General features: G+C 39.6%; 1 protein-coding gene across 1 annotated transcript in view; it reads left to right on the top strand.

Moving 5' to 3' along the window:
- MMH-1 (MUTM homolog-1) overlaps window positions 1–21589 on the top strand; it is a 114449-nt gene that overhangs the window by 64541 nt on the left and 28319 nt on the right. The window contains exons 5-9 of the mRNA XM_087682991.1: window positions 1074–1199; window positions 1435–1485; window positions 1596–1673; window positions 1744–1843; window positions 11978–12012. Coding sequence (XP_087539117.1) covers window positions 1074–1199; window positions 1435–1485; window positions 1596–1673; window positions 1744–1843; window positions 11978–12012 — 390 coding nt within the window. The remainder of the gene's footprint in view (window positions 1–1073; window positions 1200–1434; window positions 1486–1595; window positions 1674–1743; window positions 1844–11977; window positions 12013–21589) is intronic.

The following is a 21589-nucleotide window of genomic DNA, read 5'->3' on the forward strand; positions in this document are numbered from 1 at the left end:
GTCACTGGTTGTGTGTAGAGTGGCACCAGCTCCCCTCTCCACCAAGGTATGCACTGGATCTGCAAGTGATGAGTGGGACATTGTGGAGGAGGAGCTTGAATAAACAGGCCAAAGGAATGCCATAAAAGGCTGCAGGTTAGCCAGCATTGAATGTTGGTCGGCTAGCCATAAAATGCCAGAAATGACAAAATAAAGGTATATAAAATGTGGGATAAAATCCTAAATAATCTGGGATGTGCCCAGCCCACTCTGGCATGCACAGACTCACACATGAGCTGACAATATTGCTAACAGGCTTTATACTGCACGACAGATTCATGTGATGTAGGTCCACAATGTTGATTTCCGCGCCTTGGGGGGAGGGGGGCGGGGTGGGACTTGAATGGCCATTATTATATGCAAACTCTTTGGTTCATGCTTGTTTAACTCAATTGTAACCTTGATCATTTGTGCTCAAGTTGTTTACATGCATCTGAATTTTGAATGATATCTCGTGGTTAGATGGATTTATGTGATGTAGATCCAATGTTACTTTTCAGTTATTGAGCAACTTGAATGCGTCGAAATCTGAACCAGGGTTTGAACACACTTATGCTGGACCAAGTGAAAGCCAACATATAGTCACTCGATCATTCTAGTTTCATGCTTTGCACTTGCATCTGATCAGAATGATCTTTGTGGCTTGATATATTGCCAAATGTAGGCATGTATTGTCATGAAGTCCCACTAATGTCAGTACTGTTGAAACTCAAGTATTAGTGTTCTTATGCGCATATTGATATCGCTGCTTGTAGCTGCTTGTATCTGATTTGAAGGGTCTCTTCATTTTTTACTTGATGACATATGCTGTCTCATGTTTGGCACCTAACTTGGAGATGTCAACTCTTTTCTTTTTCCCTTTCAGCTATCAAATATGTGAAAATATCTATTGATGTTGTGTGCAGCCTTCAGCAGAGAGAGAATTGATCTTGGATATCTTGAAAAATTTGATTTACTCCTCAATTTTCAATTCGACACTTTGTTGTTCTGGAACTGAGACTGATGCATATCTTATCTTCTGTGTACTTTTGCAGCCATCTACAACACCCCCCATTTCTGAGCTTGGGCCTGATGCATATCTGGAACTTCCAGATGGAACAACATTCACAAGCAGTGTATTGAAGAAGAAATGTCCAATCAAGGCACTTCTACTTGATCAGGTTATTGGTGGCATAGTTCACTTAATTTTTGAGGGTTGGTTATTGTTCCAAAGAAGGAAACCCCTTCTTTGCTTATGTTTGCAAGGGAAAAATCTGGTTGGCTGATTGCTTTAGCTTGTGTGCACTTTGTAGAGCCAGAAATAGTAAGCTAATGTGTGCTGAGTTGAATCTCTGCATATTAGATTAATGCTTTTGACATCTGATTGCTTTGTTGACTAAGTTTACTATCTGGCAGAGCTTCCTTGCTGGGATTGGGAATTGGGTGGCCGATGAAGTTCTCTATCAGGTACAGTACTCAAAGATATCTATTCATTTCTAATGGTCTCATTGCCTTCCCTTTTTTCTGTTTGCAAATACCAAAGGTTAAGTATGATGACTAGGAAGGTAATGGTGCAGGCTAGGATTCATCCTGAGCAGACAGCATCCAGCTTGTCAGAGGATGAATGTATTGAACTGCATAAGTGCATCCAAAAGGTACATTTCTGCACCCCCTTATTTGGTTATAGCTCCTCTCACAATAGGGTTGTGTTGGGAATTTTTGCAGGTTATAAGGCTATCTGTTGAAGTTGATGCTGACAATGAACGATTTCCTCCAAATTGGATATTTCATCATCGCTGGAACAAGAAGCCAGCGGAACTTGACGGTTAGTACCTGAATTGTTGAATGATGCCAGGCAATACCTATTTTAATAGCCATCATACAATGGGAAGGAATGCCAGCAAGTATTTTTTTTGATATGTTGTGATAAGATTGAAAATCAAATGACAGTTTTCTGCTATATCTCTATCTTCCTAAGGTGTTGAAGTTAAGCTTCTTGTGAGCAGATTGGGACTAGAATCAAAGTATGCTTATCAATACATGGTTTTCAGCATATCTTATGTTAGTTCACATACCAAAATGCTCTATCACGAGGAGAAGCTTTGATGATCAGCTTTGTGCCACTTAATCTGCGCAGCCATTGCTAAACAGAGGCCCTTTATGATAATTGCGTGGACAAGGCCTTAGCCTCGAAATAAAGTGCAGGGCACTCAAACAAACTCTCAGTTCAGAAATACATTATTATTGTTAAAGGCAGTGTCGCATGAGCTCTGCCAAGGATCTAAAGACTAAATCATTGTTATTGGATAAATGGGTGTAGTTAGCTTTGTGTCTTTCCTAGCTTGTTGACCACAAAGGTGGGAAATCCTAGTCAGGTGGGAAAATTGCTGATGACTGGTCTTTTAGCTGAAAGGCACAGGAGCATGTAGAAGAAAAAGAGATTTTAGTCCTCTTTTGGTGGGGTTTTTATTAGCTGAAAGTTGGTGTGATAATGAAAATTCTATATGGGCCACCTAAAAAGGGATTTCCCCCCATGGGGGGATCTTGTAACTGATTCATAATCCTCTTTATAGCTCTTTCTCCAAGTAAAGAAATTCCTATTGAATCCACCCAGCTAAGAGCCATGGTTAAAATACACAAGAACCCAATTGAAAGTTAGAATAGATAATAAAGGGGAAGGACAATCTTTGAGGCTAGTATTTGTAATACACTTGATTAGTCTATTAACTGAGAATATAGAGGTAACTGGAAGCAGACACAAGTTACTGATGTATTTCTCAATTTTCTCAGCACAAGCTACCGAGCAACTTCTTGTTAGCATTCTCTAATCTTTAGAAAATCAGGGAAAAAAACAAACTAAGAAGGATTCTATGCAGGTTTGTTTTGCCACAGTTTCCTTTCAAAAATGGCTTCCACAATATCGTCTTAATGGTAGCTTTCTCTAGAATCCTTTTTCACCAGTATTTTTGGATAACAAGTCCATTCATTCTTGAAATTTTATCAGATGTCTTTGAAGAGACATCGCTCTAGAAATTCTGTTTTAGAGTAGTTTCTTTGTTAACCTTTCTCAACAAGGAGTGTCCAATAGGTCCACGAGGCAATATCATCACAAATGTTGGTACTAGAATATTACTTACTCTAAAACTATTGGCAAACCATTTATCACGTTGTATTTAGGGTTGTACTAAAGCAAGTAAATAGTTCGGAGAGAAGAAACTTGAGAGTGCACAACAAGTGTACTAAGTTCTTTACTCATGGAAGGGCTACAATCTAGACTACTAAGTATAAATAGAGAAGATTTACAAGTATGCCCTATAAGTAAACATGCATATACAAGGCCAAGGGGAAAAAAGCCTCCTAAAGAGGGGGGTGGGGGAAAGTGTCGTGGCAGTCCTAAGTGTGTTTACACATATCACTACCACAATATGTTAACAAATTCCCCCTTGGGAGTGATATAGTGAGCAATAGTTGACACTCATGTATAGGGAATCCTAGTGGACTAGATCCATCCACAAAGGGGAGTAAACCCAAAGCTTTGCAGAAAGTTCGAATTTCTCAAGAGGCAAAGTCTTTGTGAAAAGATCTGCAAGGTTATCTTGTGTTAACACATATGCCAAGGGGACCTCTTGCATGTAGAGAGTCTCCCTCTGATATAATGATAGTGCATCTCAATGTGCTTAGTATGTGCATGGAACATTGGATTCTGTGCAAATGTCAAATTGCTTTGATTGTTAGTGAAGATGGTGGTGGCAAGTGACTATCCAACATCCAAATAAGCTAAGAGGTGTTTGAGTCAAATACATTGAACTGCAGTTTTGAAAGATGCCTTGTACTTGGCTTCACAACTAGACGTGGTCATAGTGGGCTGATTCTTGCTCAACCAGATGTGCATGAGCCGTGGAGAAATACCCTAACACAGAAACATAAACTAATGCATATGACAAAGCATAAACTCAATAACATAGTCAAGGTTAGGGTAACATAGAGACAATGAACACAATGAATTTGAATGAATGGATGACTACTAAATATACAATGCTCATGTAGCAAACAAACCATGCAAGAATGAAAATTGTACCCCGACCTCTTGTGTCTCAAGGATCAACCTAGAGGTGCTGAGCGGGAGTGTGTTATACTCTTGACTAATCTCGAAACACAGCAAAGGCAGCCTGCGAGAGTGGAACACTAGCAAACACAGCCATAGAGATTGGATTTGATGCAGTTAGGTAGTGGAAGAGAGAGGAGATCAGCAAATGCAAGTACTTGGAGGGGGTGACCAGCTTGGGTGGCAATAGTAGGGGTGTAAATGGCATGCGGTAGTAAAATCAACAAACATAGTTGGGAACAGGGTCGCCTAGGATATCAAACGCAACTGGGAGTGATGTCACCAAGCAAGGAAGGAAGTCCCCAAGCTGGAGAAGTACTTGGAGGGGGTGACTAGCTTGGATGGCAGTAGTAGGGGGTGTAAATGCAGGCTCCAGGATCAGGCACATGGCATGCGGCTGTAAAATCAGCAAACATAGCTAGGAACAGGGTCGCCCTGATCAGCAAGAGTCTCTAGGATATCAAACGCAACTTGAAGTGATGTCACCAAGCAGGGAAGGAAGTCCCCAAGTTGGAGAAGATGTTGCCTATTAGAAAATGCAGCTTGGGAGATGGTCTGGATTAGTAGGCAACTCCACAACAAGGAGGCAGCATAATAGGCACCAGTGGATGGGCATAAGGCTTGGGCAGCTTCATCTAAGATGTCCTTTGCGAATGGGGTGTGGGCAGCAAAGCTCTAGCACCTAAAAATTGCAAAGACGAGAGTGAGGCTTAATGGAGGGCTGCTGGTCTATATATAGAAAGCTTTGGGTGTCAAGAATTGCGTGGTGGGCGGGTTTGCTTGTGCTGCTGCGCCAAACACACATTGTATACATAAGAGGAAGCTAACTTATGAACACAAGAAGAAAGATGGAGGCCAAATAGTTCTCTTGCTGGTTTTTTTTTTCTTCTTCCACACACTACACAATCTACACAAAGTATAGATAAGATACAACATAAAGGAAAGTGGTCTACTAAGTCAGATAGTGCATAACTGACTATACTAATCGAGTGACACTATAACTATGCTAGCTGTAGGTAGGTGCAACAAACTAAATATAATAAGTGATAAGTCAGTGGCCATATAAGGATCATAATGACCACTGACATGCTAAGTGTAGACATGTGGAGCCATCTAGCTAGGTGGTCCATCATCAATGTCCGCACGTGTTGAGCTTGCCATCTCAACATTGGGACCTCGTACCGCGCATTGTTTTAAAACACTTTTGAACTGCACACGAATTCAGGGATTTATTTAATTAAGCATTTTTGGGGCTGTTTAAGAGGCTAATTCAGCATGTAATACTTTTTTTAATCTCAAACTTCCCTTTTAGGTTCAAAAATTGAGTAAAAAGGGAAGCCCAACTTGAGGTTTGCATGGAAAGTGTAGTGCTTTCAAGAAGCTCTTCAAGTAGATGGCCTTCGTGGTAAACTTTTTCATTGCTGGTTGTTACTTGCTTTGTACCTTGGTCATTTGTGTGATAGTTGGGCTCATGCTTGATCTTTAAGTCACTTTTGAGTTGTAAATCACAGTTGGCAGCAGTAGATGGAAATGGCCTTCGCGGTAAACTTTTCATTGCTGGTTGTTACCTACTTTGTACCTTGGTCATTTGTGTGATAGTTGGGCTTATGTTTGACGTTTAAGTCACTTTTGAGCTGTAAATCATGGTTGGCAACAATGATAGCAACAATCTTTTGCATATTAAGAAGCTTGAGGGTGCACACAACTTTGCTATATGGCAGAAGTAGTGCTATAATGTCGTGGTTAGAAGAAATAAGTGAAGCCCATAAAGACAAAAGGGGTGAAACCAGCAACCATGGATCTAGATGAGTGGGATGAGTTAGATGGGCTTGCACACTCTACAATAGAACTTTCAGTGTCACACACTTTGCTCTTCAACATAGAGAAATTGAAATCTGTCTATTATATGTGGTAAAGGCTTGAGGAGTTATATGCTCAGAAAAGTGCAGCCAACAATGTTTATTGGTTGAAACAATTGATGGACCGTCGTATGAAGGAAGGTACAACCATGTTTGTACATTTGAATGAGTTTAACTCTATTTCCAGTTAACTGATGGCTTTGGAGTTTCACATTGATGGGGAGTTCAAGGCAACATTTTTGCTATGCACTTTGCATGAAAGCTGGGACACTTTTAGAACAACAATGAGTAATTCCAATGCTATGTTGTTACAGCCATGTTTGTACATTGAATGAGCTTAACTCTATTTCCAGCCAGCTGATTGCTTTGGAGTTTCACATTGATGAGGAGTTCAAGGCAACATTTTTGCTATGCACTTTGCTTGAAAATTGGGACACTTTTAGGACAGCAATGAGTAATTCAAATGCTATGTTTTTATATTCAGATGTGGAAAGCTCTTTACTCATAGCAAACAAGTCTTCCAATGCACTACATACTATAGGCAGATCCCAACATGCATAAGCAGCCCGAAAAGATAGAGGTAGTTAGATGGGTTGTGTTCCGAGAAGAAATACCTATAGGATAGCAAAGAGTGCTCCCTATACAGCAGCAAATATCTGTTATAAATGACCCTACAAATGTAGGGAATGATGCTGAAATTGATTAGTAAGATGTTGCCCATGATATACTACGTTTCAGCAAGAAAATGTGCCATTGGAATAGTTAGAACAGGTAGGACAACATGCTGTACCATTTGAACAACAAGCTGTTAATGCAGATTTGCAGGCTGAACTGCTAGTAAACTTTGATCATTGGGTTTGTAGGTTGACCAGAAATACCAAGCAGCTAGATAGGTTTATTCTCGGTACAAATTATGTTGCAGATTATATCATGTTGACAGACTATGGTGAACCGTCATGCTTCATGGAAGCAATGGACAAAGAGGACAGCAAGAAACGGTATAAAGCTATGTTGTCAGAGATGGAATCTCTAAAGAATAATAGTACATGGGATTTGGTGCATTTGCCCAAGGGGTAGAAAGTGTGTTTTCTAGATCTCCAGGCTATAGAAGTATGTTGCATCATCGACTACAGAGGCAGAGTATGTGGCCGTCCACTGAGGCATGCAATTAGGCTATATGGCTTTCACGCCTGGTGGGAGAGCTTGCTATTACTGAGACACATGTCCTCCATTGCGATAGCTAGAGTGCTATCATACTAGTACGAAATCTTGTCTTTCATGCAAAGATGAAGCATATATATATAAAGTATCACTTTACGAGGGATATACTTACAAAAGCATTGAGCTTGTCAAGGTACCTACAAATGATAATCCTATAGATCTTCTCACGAAAGGTCTTTCAGTAGAGTGGTTTGCTCATTGGTGACTGATGATGGGAGTTGGATAGTATATGTACTTTAACTTTGTACATACTTGATTCTTTTCTCAACCTTAAGGCTCACTGCCTTTAGGTGGGGGATTGTTGGGAATAAAGGGCCACTCTGTCTTTTATACGTGTTGGGATATGAACATACCCCTAGTACTTGTACTTTAGATGTAACTATCACGAAAACCTAAAAGAGGTGCAACTCTTTGTAGCTACACATCGTGCATCTCACTCTCTTATACTCTATACTCTATACTCTATACTCTATACTCTATACTCTATACTCTATTGCTTCTCTCTCTCTTTTGTTTCCTCTCCCCCATTGCCGAATATTGCACTTGCATTATGTACCCATCACTACATAAGCAAACTAACAGAGTAAGCTAAATTTGACGTAGTGTGAATCAACCAAAGAAGCTTTCCTACAATAGATTTATAAGCATGCTTGTTGAATGGCTGACCGAGGATATCTTTAGAAAGATGGACTGTGGGATCAAGATGCATCGCCACAAGCTGTGTCTGGTTTGTACAATGGTGGTTAAGCAATTGAAGAGCGTATTTTTGGTGGCAGACAAAAATACTATCCTCAGATTGAACTACTTCCATCAAGAAAATAAGACAACAAACCAAGGTGTATCATCTAAAAACTAGAGCAAAGTGGCACCTTTATTTTTGCTATGTTGGCAGAATCTGAGCTGGTGATAAGTAAATTATCTACATACAACAGGATGTTGCTCACCCCGTTTGAAGTAGTACTACAGGCATATAAGCTCTGGTCATACGAGGTAGAATGGCATTCGTGAGTTTGAAGGAACCAATCCATCCTCTAGAACCAAGACTATGGTGCTTGGTTTAGCCCGTAAAGAGGTTTTCACAAGCAAAAGACTTTATCCTTCTAGTTAGCAGCAGAAAATTTGAGAGGTTGCTCCACATAGACTTCCTCCTGCAAATGACCGTTCAGAAAGGCTTAGGTTTTTAGATTGAGGCTCTTTATAAAAGAGATTATTAGATTCCATGGATTACCAAAAAGGATTATCAGCGATCACGATTCCCTATTCACTTTTCGATTTTGCAAGAGCCTATTTGAAGCCATTTAAACCCAACTTTGCTTTAATATAACTTACCACCCCAAATTGATGGGATTGTTGGTTTGAGTGAGTTTATACTAGTCAAAAATGAAGTGCTGCCTTGAGATCCTCTTGTAACAATATTGAGCTTGGCTTCAATTGACGAAAAGAAGTCAACTGCGTGGTAGAAGCAAAGATTTCTTTATAATCAATTCCTTGCTTCTTTTGAAATCCTTGCACCACAAGGCGAGCCTTGTATTTGTCCACAGTCTTATTAGCTTTAGCTTAGTCAAAAAAATCCACTTTCTCTCGATGACTTTCTTGTGGCTTGGATGATCCACCAAGGTCCAAGTCTCATTTTGGTTAATACTCTCAAGCTCCTTTTCCATGGCCTCTTGCTAGGGCGTGTTGAAGAGCCTCATGCCAACTGTCTAGCTTAGAATGTGCTATATAATCATTTGTAAATAGTGACATAAATGAAGCTTGAGATGCAAGCCAGGTTGATCTTCTAAGGCCCTCCAGAGTAGAATCCGGTGGAAAGATCCCCGAATCTTGCATGGTCTAGTGGGGCAAGCGAGGTAACGGGTCTCGGAGAGAGGGGGCTTGGGAGGTGAAGAATTTGCAGGTGGGTCAGCAGCGGGTAGTAGATGTGGCTTGGAAAGCACTATCTCAGTAGGAACAATGTGAGGGAAGGGCATAGAGTTTGGTATAGAAGGCTGCATATAATGTTCCTTTCACCAAACACTACATCTCTCCTAACAATCACCTTGTTTGCCCAAGGATCAAAGAGACGATAGACTTCCACTTCGGAGGAAGTATCCTACAAAAGTCAAGAGATCAACTCGGGGAGTGAGCTCACCTATTTTGTCATCAAGGGTATGTGTGTGTGTGTAAGCGTGACTCCCAAATACTTTCAAGTGCAAAACTACAAGGCGAGGGTCAAAGAATGCCTTATACGGAGTCCTTTGAGGAACATCCATAGTTGGGTATTGATTGAAGATGTACACTAAAGTGTTAATAGCCTTGACCCAAAGACGCTCAAAGAGCTCTGTTGCAAACAGCATAGAGCATGCCATGTTCATGATGGTTGGGTTCCTATATTGAGATGTATCAATAGAGAAGATTTACAAGACTAGTTATGCCATAAAACTAAATAGATATATATACAAGGCCTTCAAGAAGAAGAAAATTGATTTGGCCGTTTTAAATGTGTTTACCATAGAGATAGGGAACGGCTGTTCCGGCTTGTAGGAACAACTTAACACATTCCAAACCCTCCGAGGAGGTGAAATGGCAAGGGAATGTTCCTTGCCATTCCCAAGCCTGCTCCATACCATTCCCTGCCTTTCCCTATTTGGAAAGGCGCTTCCAGGCTTGCTGACTGAAAATTGACGTTTTCTCTATTTTTTTTTCTTCTTGCTTGTGTCACACTCCCTTCTACGACATGTTCATCCATCTCCAGTACTTGCCTATTGTGCACACACTAATCTCTCTCTCTCTCTCTCTCTCTCTCTCTCTTGGATTTAAGATTCAAAGTGTCAAGACAAGACACAAGCCAATCATGAGACCATGCAAAGTTCAAATTTGATGCATTACCAACTCTTGCAAATCAGAATCAAATTTAAGCCCTATCCTCAGGTAATCACGCATTCATATTGTCTAATTTGAAGGGAAATTGGGGTAATTGGGGCATTTAGGGCAATTTAGGACAAGTTGGAGCTATGGGGGCAATCGAGTCAGTTTTGGGACATTTGGGTCAATTTGGAGCATTGAGGGGTATTGAGGCAATTAGAGGGACATTCAGGGCTTTTGGAAATTTGTGGCATTTAGAGCAATTTGGGGCAATTTTGGGGAATTTAAGGCAAATTGGACAATTTGTAGCATTGGGGGGCTATTGGGGCAATTTGGGTGATGCAGGGCATGGGCACTTAAGACATTTGCCATCCCCTCTGTTCCCGTTCCCTAACCTTGGATGTTCCCCGCATTCCAAGGGGTTCCATTCCTGTTCCCATTCCCCATTCTAGGTAACTATGGTGTTTACACACATCACTACCATAACACGGTAACAATCAAGGCTTAGGGTAGCTTGGATTTATTGGGGCAATTTGGGTGATGTAGGGCATGGGCACTTAAGACATTTGCCATCCCCTCTGTTCCCGTTCCCTAACCTTGTATGTTCCCCCCATTCCAAGGGGTCCCATTCCCGTCCCTGTTCCCATTCCCCATTCTACGTAACTATGGTGTTTACGCACATCACTACCAAAACACAGTAACAACCAAGGCTGAGGGTAGCTTGGATTTTCTTGAGCCCCATTCTACGTAACTATGGTGTTTACGCACATCACTACCAAAACACAGTAACAACCAAGGCTGAGGGTAGCTTGGATTTTCTTGAGTTTTTGGGTTTATTGATTACACATAAGAGGCTGAGATGATAATCAACCAAAGCATCTGCTTGTTAACTGCATTCTTATGTTGCCTCAAGGATCAGGGTACCTTACATTTCCAAGGGGTCCCATTCCCCTTTCCGTTCCCCATTCTAGGTAACTATGGTGTTTACACACATCACTACCAAAACATGGTAACAATCAATGCTTAGGGTAGCTTGGATTTTCTTGAGTTTTTGGGTTTATTGATTACACATAAGAGGCTGAGATGATAATCAACCAAAGCATCTGCTTGTTTTAATTGCATTCTTATGTTGCCTCAAGGATCAGGGGTACCTTACATTTATTTGCTGAATAGTGATCAAGTGTTTGGGTTTATTGATTACACAAAAGTGGCTGAGATGGTAATTGACCGAAGTAACTGCTTGTTTGGTTGCCTTCATATGTTGCTTTTGAAACTTTTGGGTGACATCTGAAGCGAAGCGGTTGAGATGATAATTGACCGAAGTAACTGCTTGTTTGATTGCCTTCATATGTTGCTTTTGAAATTTTTGGGTGACATTTGAAGCTTTTCTCCATTTCGTAGTTTTCTCTTTTGGCAAACTGGTATTTTAAACCTTCGGATGGATTTCGAGAATCAAAAGCTACGACATATGGGATCCTTGGATTGAGGCACTTTCCATATTTAAGGCTTCTATTTGTACAACCAGAAATTTTTATAAAAATCCTTAGTTTTCCAGACTGGTATGTTTTTTGTCCAAATCATTGGCATCAGGATCAAAATGCAAAAAACACAGCTGTAAACAAAAGCTTCATATCAGTCCCTTTACAACCTTAATTTTGCACAAACAAAACCTTCTTATCAGTTTATTCACTATGAATAACATGCTGTTTTATGCATTTGACTGGTCATTTCCACCATTTCCACACTTCTCTTCAATGTTAGACTACCATAACATTTAGCAATACATCACATGCAATTTACATGTATATACCTTGATAAGAGCATGCTGGGGAGGGAGGAGGTGGGGGAAGGAATAGCTAGCATAAGGTGTGAGTGAGGTTTTACATTCGCACAATATTTTTGTACTAATGATATACAATGCTTACAACAGGTAAAAAGGTTGAGTTTATTACTGTGGGTGGTCGGGTATGTATGATACAGCTGATGACTTAATGTTGCTTTTTGCTTGTTTTTCAAAAATCAGAAGATTATTAGGACAGCACTTTTAAAATTATTGTTGGAGAAATTGAGAAGCATGTTGATTGTTTCTTCCAGATAAGACTGTTCAAAAATTAAAATACAGAGTGCTTCAGGATGTTAAAAGCAGAGTTGTCCATGTATTTTGTAGGAGAATTGATAGAATGCATATTTCATCACAAGCAAGTGAATTGATGAAAAAGGTTGGGCTTGTTGCAATCTATTTCAGTTCAGCTGTACTACAAGCAGCACAGATGTCTTCAGGATGTTAAATGCAGAGTTGTCCATGTATTTTGTCGGAGAATTGATAGAATGCATATTTCATCACAAGCAAGTGAATTGATGAAAAAGGTCGGGCTTGTTGCAATCTATTTCAGTTCAGCTGTACTACAAGCAGCACAGATGTCTTCTCTTAGTAACACCATCTTTTTTTGAGAGCTATTGAATTCGAATGAACAGCCTCCTCTACATGTGTTTCCATGTATTGCATGTGTCTGAGTATGGAAGTATGACAAAGCCTATTTCTCTGAAAAGAAAAGTATGATGGAATCTGGTTCAAAGCCCGAATTTGAATTAAAACAAAAGATCAAGACTACTTTCACTCAAACCTTTTTGAAACACAAAAGCTATATGCTTTAAGAGCCAATTATTGCGTAGTATGATTGGCCGATATTATATGAGTACGACATGCAAAGTCTGTAAGTATGATTCAATCATCCATACACGTACGATTTTCAACATTCTCTACAGCTTCCCTCCTGTCTATCCTCTCTTCACTCAGGTGATTTTTGTAGTATTCTGAATTGGTGCATTTTTCTCCGCTGCCCCCTTCTTTTCATTCCTTCCCAAGAAGAATTGGAGGAACCCTCTTTGGTTATCATCCTTATTATTCTTAGAGGTGTCTTTATCCTCATCTTTCTTGTCTTTGTATTGATTTTGTGGAGCATTCTTGCCTTTGGCATTAGCTAAATTGTGCTTGGAAGCAAAATAATTAGGTTCATTGGGAGACCTAGGATTGCGCATCAAGCTTCTATTAAGGCACATAGAAATTGCCAGTAATTTTCATATTTTTTCAGCCTTAAAAACAGTTCCAACAAGCGTTATTTCATTCAATATGAATGCCCATTGCAAGATGGGGTGAGTATGAAGACACTCAAAGACATTATTTATGGGGTTGTCCTAGAGCTTGGGATGTGCGGATGAGAGTGCTCAAGATGGTTTTTCGTGGCTCAACAAAGATTATGATTGCGATTGAGGGGTTACAGGGAAAGGCCCATCATGTTGATATGAGGATGTTCAAGGGAGCCAAGCCATTCTTCCTCATTGTTGGCTTGGGTTAGAGAGAAAGGCCCATCATGTTGATATGAGGATGTCCAAGGGAGCCACCAAGCCATTCTTCCTCATTGTTGGCCAACATTTGAGCAAGATCCCCACTAAGGTTGAGATACATTACTCGGTAGGCTTTTTGTTTGCAATCCATTAGTGATGGGATTTCACGTGTTGTACGAGGTGCACGTGCATACACTATCCATGTTCTTTTTCTATGGGCTTCTAATCAAGAAAGCTATGTTGATATCAACTCAACTTTCTTGATTAGCCATCTCAATGGAAGTGTTTATGGCCCAATTGCAATTGCCTTGACATAAGATGCATGGTTCTTTATTAAATAAAGCATACCTTAGTATACAAATTATGTATAAATCGTAAAAGGTATTGAAAGACATTTAGAGTGTGATACTAATGGTCCTTTTTGAAGATGAGACTTTCTAATGGTGCTGTGGATGCTATTATGACTTTCAATAGATGGAACAAAGATTTTTTTCTCAAAGAAATGTGCATAGTCTAAGCATTTTTGTTTCTATTTGGCTACATCTATGTTCACATTTAGGGGATTCATGTACAATGCATATGCACATTAGGTGCATTGACTTGTGATTGTCTATTATCATATCTATGTTAGGGAAGCAAATTTGAGTATGTATTGTGGAGCAATATCAATCCTTTCCATATTTGAAGTATCAAATAGCATCTCTTGTTAGATTTAACTAACTCTATATATAGTTGCCAAAATAATGTTTCAAACCTTGGAAATGGAAACATGAAAATGATTTCTCTCTCTTGAATTTGATTATGTAAGTGGTTGTTTTGCTCTTCTAACTCTTCGTTTATAAATTTTCGCCTTTCTTATAAATGTATGCTACTAAGGATATTAAATAGAGATTCTTAGTGATAATGGAATGAAAATGATATTAGTGTGTTATTCCATTAACCAATAATATAACATAGAGCTTCAGAGGCTATGCTCTTTTGCAATGTTGTAAATTAAGGTACTCTTTATTTATACGTAACAAGTTTGTTGCATAATTACTTAGCTGAGGGTTCATCGAGTAGCTCTATAGAGTGTGATGAACATTCCTTGCTGTGTACATATTGTTTCAGACTCTTATAACTTAATGGAAGTTTCTAGATAGTATTCTATTGCTATATAAGATCACCTTATGAAATTTGATTCCAACTTCAAAGATGATTTTCTTTAAGATTAAAAGAACAATCTTGTTAGCCAATCTAGATTGTTGAAAGAGTTTTCCTTACATGAGTGTTTTCTTGTGTTATGGATAATAGAGTTTTACGTAGAATTCAATTTAGTTATGAGAATCAATAGAGGAGCATTTACTTAAAAAGAGATGTTCATCATGCACCTCGTAGAGGTGCTCCTTGATGCATAACAACCTTGTTTTAAAAAAAAATCTTAAAAAAAGTTAAAGAGCTACAGATGTGCAATAAATTTGTTATACTTGCATGATGAGTATCTTAACTTATAACTTGATTAAAAAACACACACAGTTTAGATTTTTTGTCATATGTTTTACTCATGGGATAACATGCTATTGCCATTCTTTGTATGTTTAGGAATCTCTATCTAATCTTCTTAGTGAAGAAAATTTATAAAAAATATATATAAAAGTTCAAATAAAGAATTGCAAAAGCAAAGGCACAACTTAAACAACTAGATTAAAGATATAGAAAGCTATGTATAAAGGAAACCTAAAGCAAAGAAGGCCCAAATCTTAGAGACAATGCAAGGCTTACTCTAGATTGGAAAATTTAGATATAAATATATATTTAAAGCTCCATATTATATAGCTTTTTTCACTTCACAATTTAAAGGCACATTTAGAAAAAATATTATGTGCATTCGAAGCTCTATGTTATGTAACTTTTTAAACTTCAGAGTCTTGAGGCACATTAGGGATAAAATATCCTATGATATAACTATACAGATGCTTGGATCATGTAGTGCAACAAATAGAAAAACTCTAGATAGAACAACTTATTTTAGATAGACGTGTAGTATAACAAATGGAAAAACTATAGATAGAACAACTTATTCTATAGACATAGCTCACGAGCACTCACTTCATAATCTCAAGAAATATCAATAAATTAGACATCTCAAGAGTACTGTGACGACCTCTCACCTTGAGTATTACTTACACATGTAATTTTATATAACTAGACTTTGAAGTATGATACAACACTGTAGGCTTGTATGGTGGAGTTCAACCCTTCTTTCATTTGCACTTGCACGAGCACATTTTGCACTACATACTAATGTAGTTACATCTCAAGGGAAACATGATACTTAAATAATATAGCATAATAGCTAAATAGCATCATGGACTAAATATTAGAAAAACTAAATAGCACTATATATTGCTATATAGTGGTAAATGTTGCTATAAGCAAGATGTTTAAGAGTATTATTATAGTATAGATAATATATTAGACTATAACATGTGAGCTAATAGTACTATATAGCATTATAAGCTATACAATGTATATGATATTGCTCAAAGCCATACAATATATTATATATTGTTTATGTGATATATAGTAAAACGTTTTGGTATCGGAACGTTTGGGTCATTTTGCATATAAGATAACTATATTTATGGTAGTTTTGCACAAAAAAAATTACATTTAAGGTATTTTCTTTTGTAAGGTGTTTTTGCAGTGAAGGAACTACCTATACTGTAGTTTTGGATAAAAGAAAACTAGATGTTTTGGTAGTTTTGTACAGAACTACACATAAGGTAGTCAAATTGCATGTTAGGAGGCTCTATAGAGCAAAAAGTATGTATAGGATAGTTCTTGAGAGAGATGTGAAGTGATTTTCGCTTGGAAAAAAAGAGAAAGAATCATTATGAGACAATATCTTGCCCTAACCTTTTTTTTCCCAAGAAACTTTGAATTTTAGTCTTGACCAATAACATGTACAGTATTTGAAAATTATTGAATTAATAAAAGATAGGCATAATATGACTCACGAGTCATGACTTAGAACTATCTTGTTATGATTTGTGTAAGTATTCATAAACATAATAGCTTCATAATAATGTAAGCTTGAACATTTGCTATTGACATTAGTGCAGCCTTAGGCAGAAACCGAAATGCGATAGCTTGAACTTTTAATTGCCAAGCATTGAAAGCCCAAATTTCAAGAGCTTGCATTAACTACGTAGTAGCACTTGGTAGCTACAAACATGACCAATCAAAGTATGTATTGATTGCAATTAGTTAAATTGAGAGTGTTCAATAGTATCTCGTTCAAATTCATAGTGACGTTTAATGAAGTACTTACAACTACAGGGTAATATTTTCTTTGTGGCTATTTGTATGTATTTTTGAGTATATAATAAGTGGATGTGGAAGACTTGCAAACTTGAAGAATGATTGGAGAAATAGGTTGGAGTATATAGGTTGCGTTTGGCACGATAAGCCGCGCTCAATAGGCAACATACTTTGGTAGTTATCGCAACTTGCTTGTGGCAAACTTGAGTTTTGTGTTGGACCTTGGTCAATGGGGTGTACACATAGTTATGGTACCGAGTTGGTCAGTCTTGGTATCAAATTGTTGCTTGCACTTTTATAATAAAGTTGTCCTGGGTGCAACTTAAACTTTGCAAGTTGCCAGCTTATACACTTACTGGTTGCCTAGATAGCCTTGGATATTTGTGTTTAGATTATGGAGCACACAATAGTGCTTGCCATCTAATTTTTGTTGGTCAGGTGACATTTGAAGCTTAGGAATCTTCTGATGGAGTATTTGGTACTATGCATTGGGCAATATACATGTTTGTCACCTAGCTTTTCTCCTAAACTTCTAGACTCTGGAGTTTTGGGTTACACACTATGTTTGCGTCTCCTAGGCTCTTGGCTAGCATGCATGTTTGTCGCCCTTACTTAGGTGGTACACAAGCCTGTAGGCCCTAGGGTGTCTCTCTCTCTCTCTCTCTCTCTCTCTCTCTCTCGGACTTGTTGATGAGTCTTGACGATTCAAAAATAATTGCTCGCGAGTCATATAGACTCTCTTTCAATCTATTATAGTGAGTGTAATTCACAACTCACGAGTACATTGTAGTATTGTAGTAGTAAAACAATCCCTAATAGCCAAAAAAACACGTGCATTGTAGTATTGTAGTGGTAAAACAACCCTTAGTAGCAAAAAAACACCTGTGAAATTTAGGCCTTGGACTTTTAGATTACCAAAAAATCGGGTAGTATTTGTTAGCAGAGTATTTGTCAGCTCATGTGTGAGTCTGAGCTTGATCTGGGTTGGGCATTTTTATTAGGTATTTTAGGTATTTTTCTGGTGTGGCATTTTATGCCAGTGGAGCATTTTATGCACCAGTCGGCCAACATTAAATGCTGTCCGACCAGCATTATTGCTCCCCACTTTTTCAGCCTATTTATACTCAGTGGCTCCTCCTCAGTCAGACACATCATCTTCACCATCTGCAGACTTTGTGGAGAGAGGAGCCAGTGCCAGTGCCCACGCAGCCAGTGACTCACTGTTGTATGCGACTGTCTCGTGTTCAGATATATGGATTCCATTTCCCGTGCATACATCTGAGTTCTCATCTGTATCGTGTTCTTTTCTTTTCTCTTTTTGTCTTGTGTTTCAGCAGTTTATTTCAGCACATGTTTATGCTTCCACTGCTGCTCCACTTCTGACATGGTATCAGTTTTCAGGATTTGTGTTTCTGCTGTGTTTTCTTGCTGATTTCAGGACTGTTTTGTACCCCTGCTGATCAGACGACTGCTGTCGCAGCCAGGCGACCTGTTTTGGGGCTGTTTTCAGCCTGCGTTTTTTGCAGTTTTGCCATCGCCTGCTGCCTCCGCACCCTCTGCTGCCTACGCACCCTCTGCTGCCTGCGTTTTTCATCTGCAGCTGCTGGCGACAGTTTTCTACCTGTTTTTCTCCAGTTTACAGCCTGCGTTTTGCTGATTCAGCATCTCTCGTGGCTGGGTGACTGTTACTTCAGGCCGTTTTTGTTGTTTTTGGCAGTTTTTGACTGATTTTTTGACTTTCTGCAGCAGATTTTGTCTTCTATTGATCAGATTTTGGGTTTTATTGCATGTGAACTCTCGTTTTCTGTAGTTTGTGCTTGTGTTTTGGCTGTGTTTCCTCTCTAAATTCCATCTCTTCTCTACTTCTCTTCTTATCCTCTCCATATGGCTCCTCCGTGCACTTCCACTGATGATAAGTTACATGGACCTGATTATCTCACATGGAGTGCTGTCATGAAAGCTTGGTTTGTGCAGAAGCGGCTATGGTACATCGTCTGTGGAGCTATTGCTCGACCTCTCCGTCCTTTTCCTCTTCCTGAAGACTTTGATGAGGACAACCATGATGCATCCTTGAGATTACAGGGGCGGCTTTCGGCACATTATGGAGGTGAGGCTTATATAGCTTCAGAGAGGGGTGACGGGAAGAAGAAGTCGAAGGCCCAGTGTTACCACTGTGGCAAGAAGGGACATTTGCGGAAGGACTGCAAGAAGTTAGCGGCTTCCAGGAAGAAGGAGCAGAAGACGAAGCGGGATGTTGACTCTACCGATGAGTCCTCTCCTTCATTAGACTCCGACTCCGATCCTCTGACCAAGGTGAAGTCCAAGGCTCGGAAGGGATCCTCTTCTTTGGATCGCGGGAAGGGCTTGGTGGCCCCTTCCTCGGCTGCTTTCTAGTGGTGGTGATGAGGTCATCCCTCACGACTCTCTTGTGCCAGAGAGGGAGTGTGAGCGGGTGTTCAGATGGGGCAGCCGCGCCTCATCTATATTTTTATACAGGTGCACAGGTTCCAGAGAGGGACGTCCCTGACGCATCGACTTCAGTCTAGCGGAATCAAATCCTGGAGCTGGGATTGACATCCAGGTTCATGATGAGCTGGTTATCTGACAGAGAGCGGGAGGCTTTCGTCTGGAGCTCACATGAGGGGACACTTTGGCGGTCTGGCCAAAGGCGGGAATTCATGGTCACCTATGTTCAGAGGCATTTTTGACAGGATGGTCTTGTATGCTCCTGCGAGACATTGGTGATGGACACAGAGACATGCTATGATCTTCTCTATTTTCAGGTGTTTGGTACGATCGACATCGACATTAGGTTCTCTCTGAGGCACCTTGGTGGTGGCTTGATCACCCATTGCTTGGGTATCCATGGTTCTACTTGGTGGTTCTATGTTGTATAGTTTCTGATCCCTATTCATTGTACTATTGTATTGTATCAGATCACTCATGATCTGAGAGAGCGTGTTAGCAGAGTATTTGTCAGCTCATGTGTGAGTCTGAGCTTGATTTGGGCTGGGCATTTTTATTAGGTATTTTAGGTATTTTTCTGGTGTGGCATTTTATGCCAGTGGAGCATTTTATGCACCAGTCGGCCAACATTAAATGCTGTCCGACCAGCATTATTGCTCCCCACTTTTTCAGCCTATTTATACTTAGTGGCTCCTCCTCAGTCAGACACATCATCTTCACCATCTGCAGACTCTGTGGAGAGAGGAGCCAGTGCCAGTGCCAGTGCCCACGCAGCCAGTGACTCACTGTTGTATGCGACTGTCTCGTGTTCAGATATATGGATTCCATTTCCCGTGCATACATCTGAGTTCTCATCTGTATCATGTTCTTTTCTTTTCTCTTTTTGTCTTGTGTTTCAGCAGTTTATTTCAGCACATGTTTATGCTTCCACTGCTGCTCCACTTTTGACAGTATTATTGGAAAGATGTCTACTTGTCTTTGCATCTCGTCTTCTCAAGTAGCTTTTTCACATTGTAGATTGAATATGTTGACTAGCGTTGTTTAATTGCTAAGCTCAAAACTATGATCGATAAGCATACATTGCGATATATGATAATGTGTCTCCACTCAAGGCTTATTCAATAATTGGGTCATTGCTACAAGTTCTATGCAGGTGTTGCAGTCTGTGTGACTCACTAGGATGAGAAGGCTCCTGTTGAATGGGATAAGAAGCTGCAGGGATGCCATTGGCAACAATCTAATCATTTGATGGAGGTGGTAGTATTCCTAGGATTGGGGTAGAGTGAAGTCCTAAACGATGAATGGCATACTTACTTTTGACTATTTGGGAAAATAGATAGAATAAAGTTGGTCTCACAAATGGCTTGTTGAGCTCCTCAAGACCCTTAGCTTAGATAAGGATCTTCACATTGATAGATTTGAATGTTTCATCGAGCGAAAGCTGAAAACCATAGCTATTTTTGAACTTCAATTCCCCATGTTGGAGGACTATTTGGGAGACTCGAATACCCTACTTCATGATTTCTTTATTGCTGGAATAGATAAGGCAAATAACAATCCCTCCTTTTGGCGGAAGCTGATTTTATCACTCCCGAAAGATAGTTTCAATGGCTTAGATTTTTGCAATGTTGAGCTCAACTTTACCTCTTTGTTAGAGGATGTATAGTATGGGCTTCTTTAAAGCCTATAAATCTGGATTTAGATGGCTCACTATTGTTACTAACTGTACTTATGCACAATGTACCCAAATCTTAACCGTCATCCAAGATGCTTGTTAGGACTACATGAAGGAATTTGTTGGCTTGTGCAAGAACAAGAAGAGGTGGAAGGAAGAGGTCGAAGCTTAGCAGAGTGGAGTAGATAGTGTAGAGTGTGAGAGCATGACACCCAATGCAATTATCTGAAGTGTAAGGTGCAAGTACAAAGTACAATCCTTAAACCTTAGGGTTGTAAGAGGATGTTCACACCATGTGAAGTGTGTGAAAACACGATAAGTGCTTGAAATTGTGTAACACAGGCACATAAAATAAAAGGAATAAATTTGGGGGGAAAAGCTGCTTGTACGGAGAGTAAAAAGTGCCCCAGTGTCCTATTGAAGATCATTGACACTCCTTTGTGAGCATAGGCATGAGTCAAACCCAACAAACCCCCTTGGAGTGAAGAGTGATCAAGATACAAGGATCATCCACCAAAGGAGATTAAATTTAAAGCATTGTGAAACACTTCAAATTTGTCACAAGAAAGAGCTTTGGTGAAGATGTTTGCCACATTACTGGTGGTAGGATAGTAAGTAGACAATGCTGATATCACCTGCATGTAGCTTCTCTCTGACAAAGTAATGGATCTCAATGTGTTTTGTGGTGTGCATGAAACACTAGGTTCAGGCACTTTGACTGTCTGTGAACAAAGGAGTAGGCTCCATGACAGA

The sequence above is a fragment of the Lygodium microphyllum genome, chromosome 8 (genome assembly GCF_053477565.2).
Source record: "Lygodium microphyllum isolate KBCC chromosome 8, Lygodium_microphyllum_v1.1.10, whole genome shotgun sequence".
Lineage (NCBI taxonomy): Eukaryota > Viridiplantae > Streptophyta > Polypodiopsida > Schizaeales > Lygodiaceae > Lygodium > Lygodium microphyllum.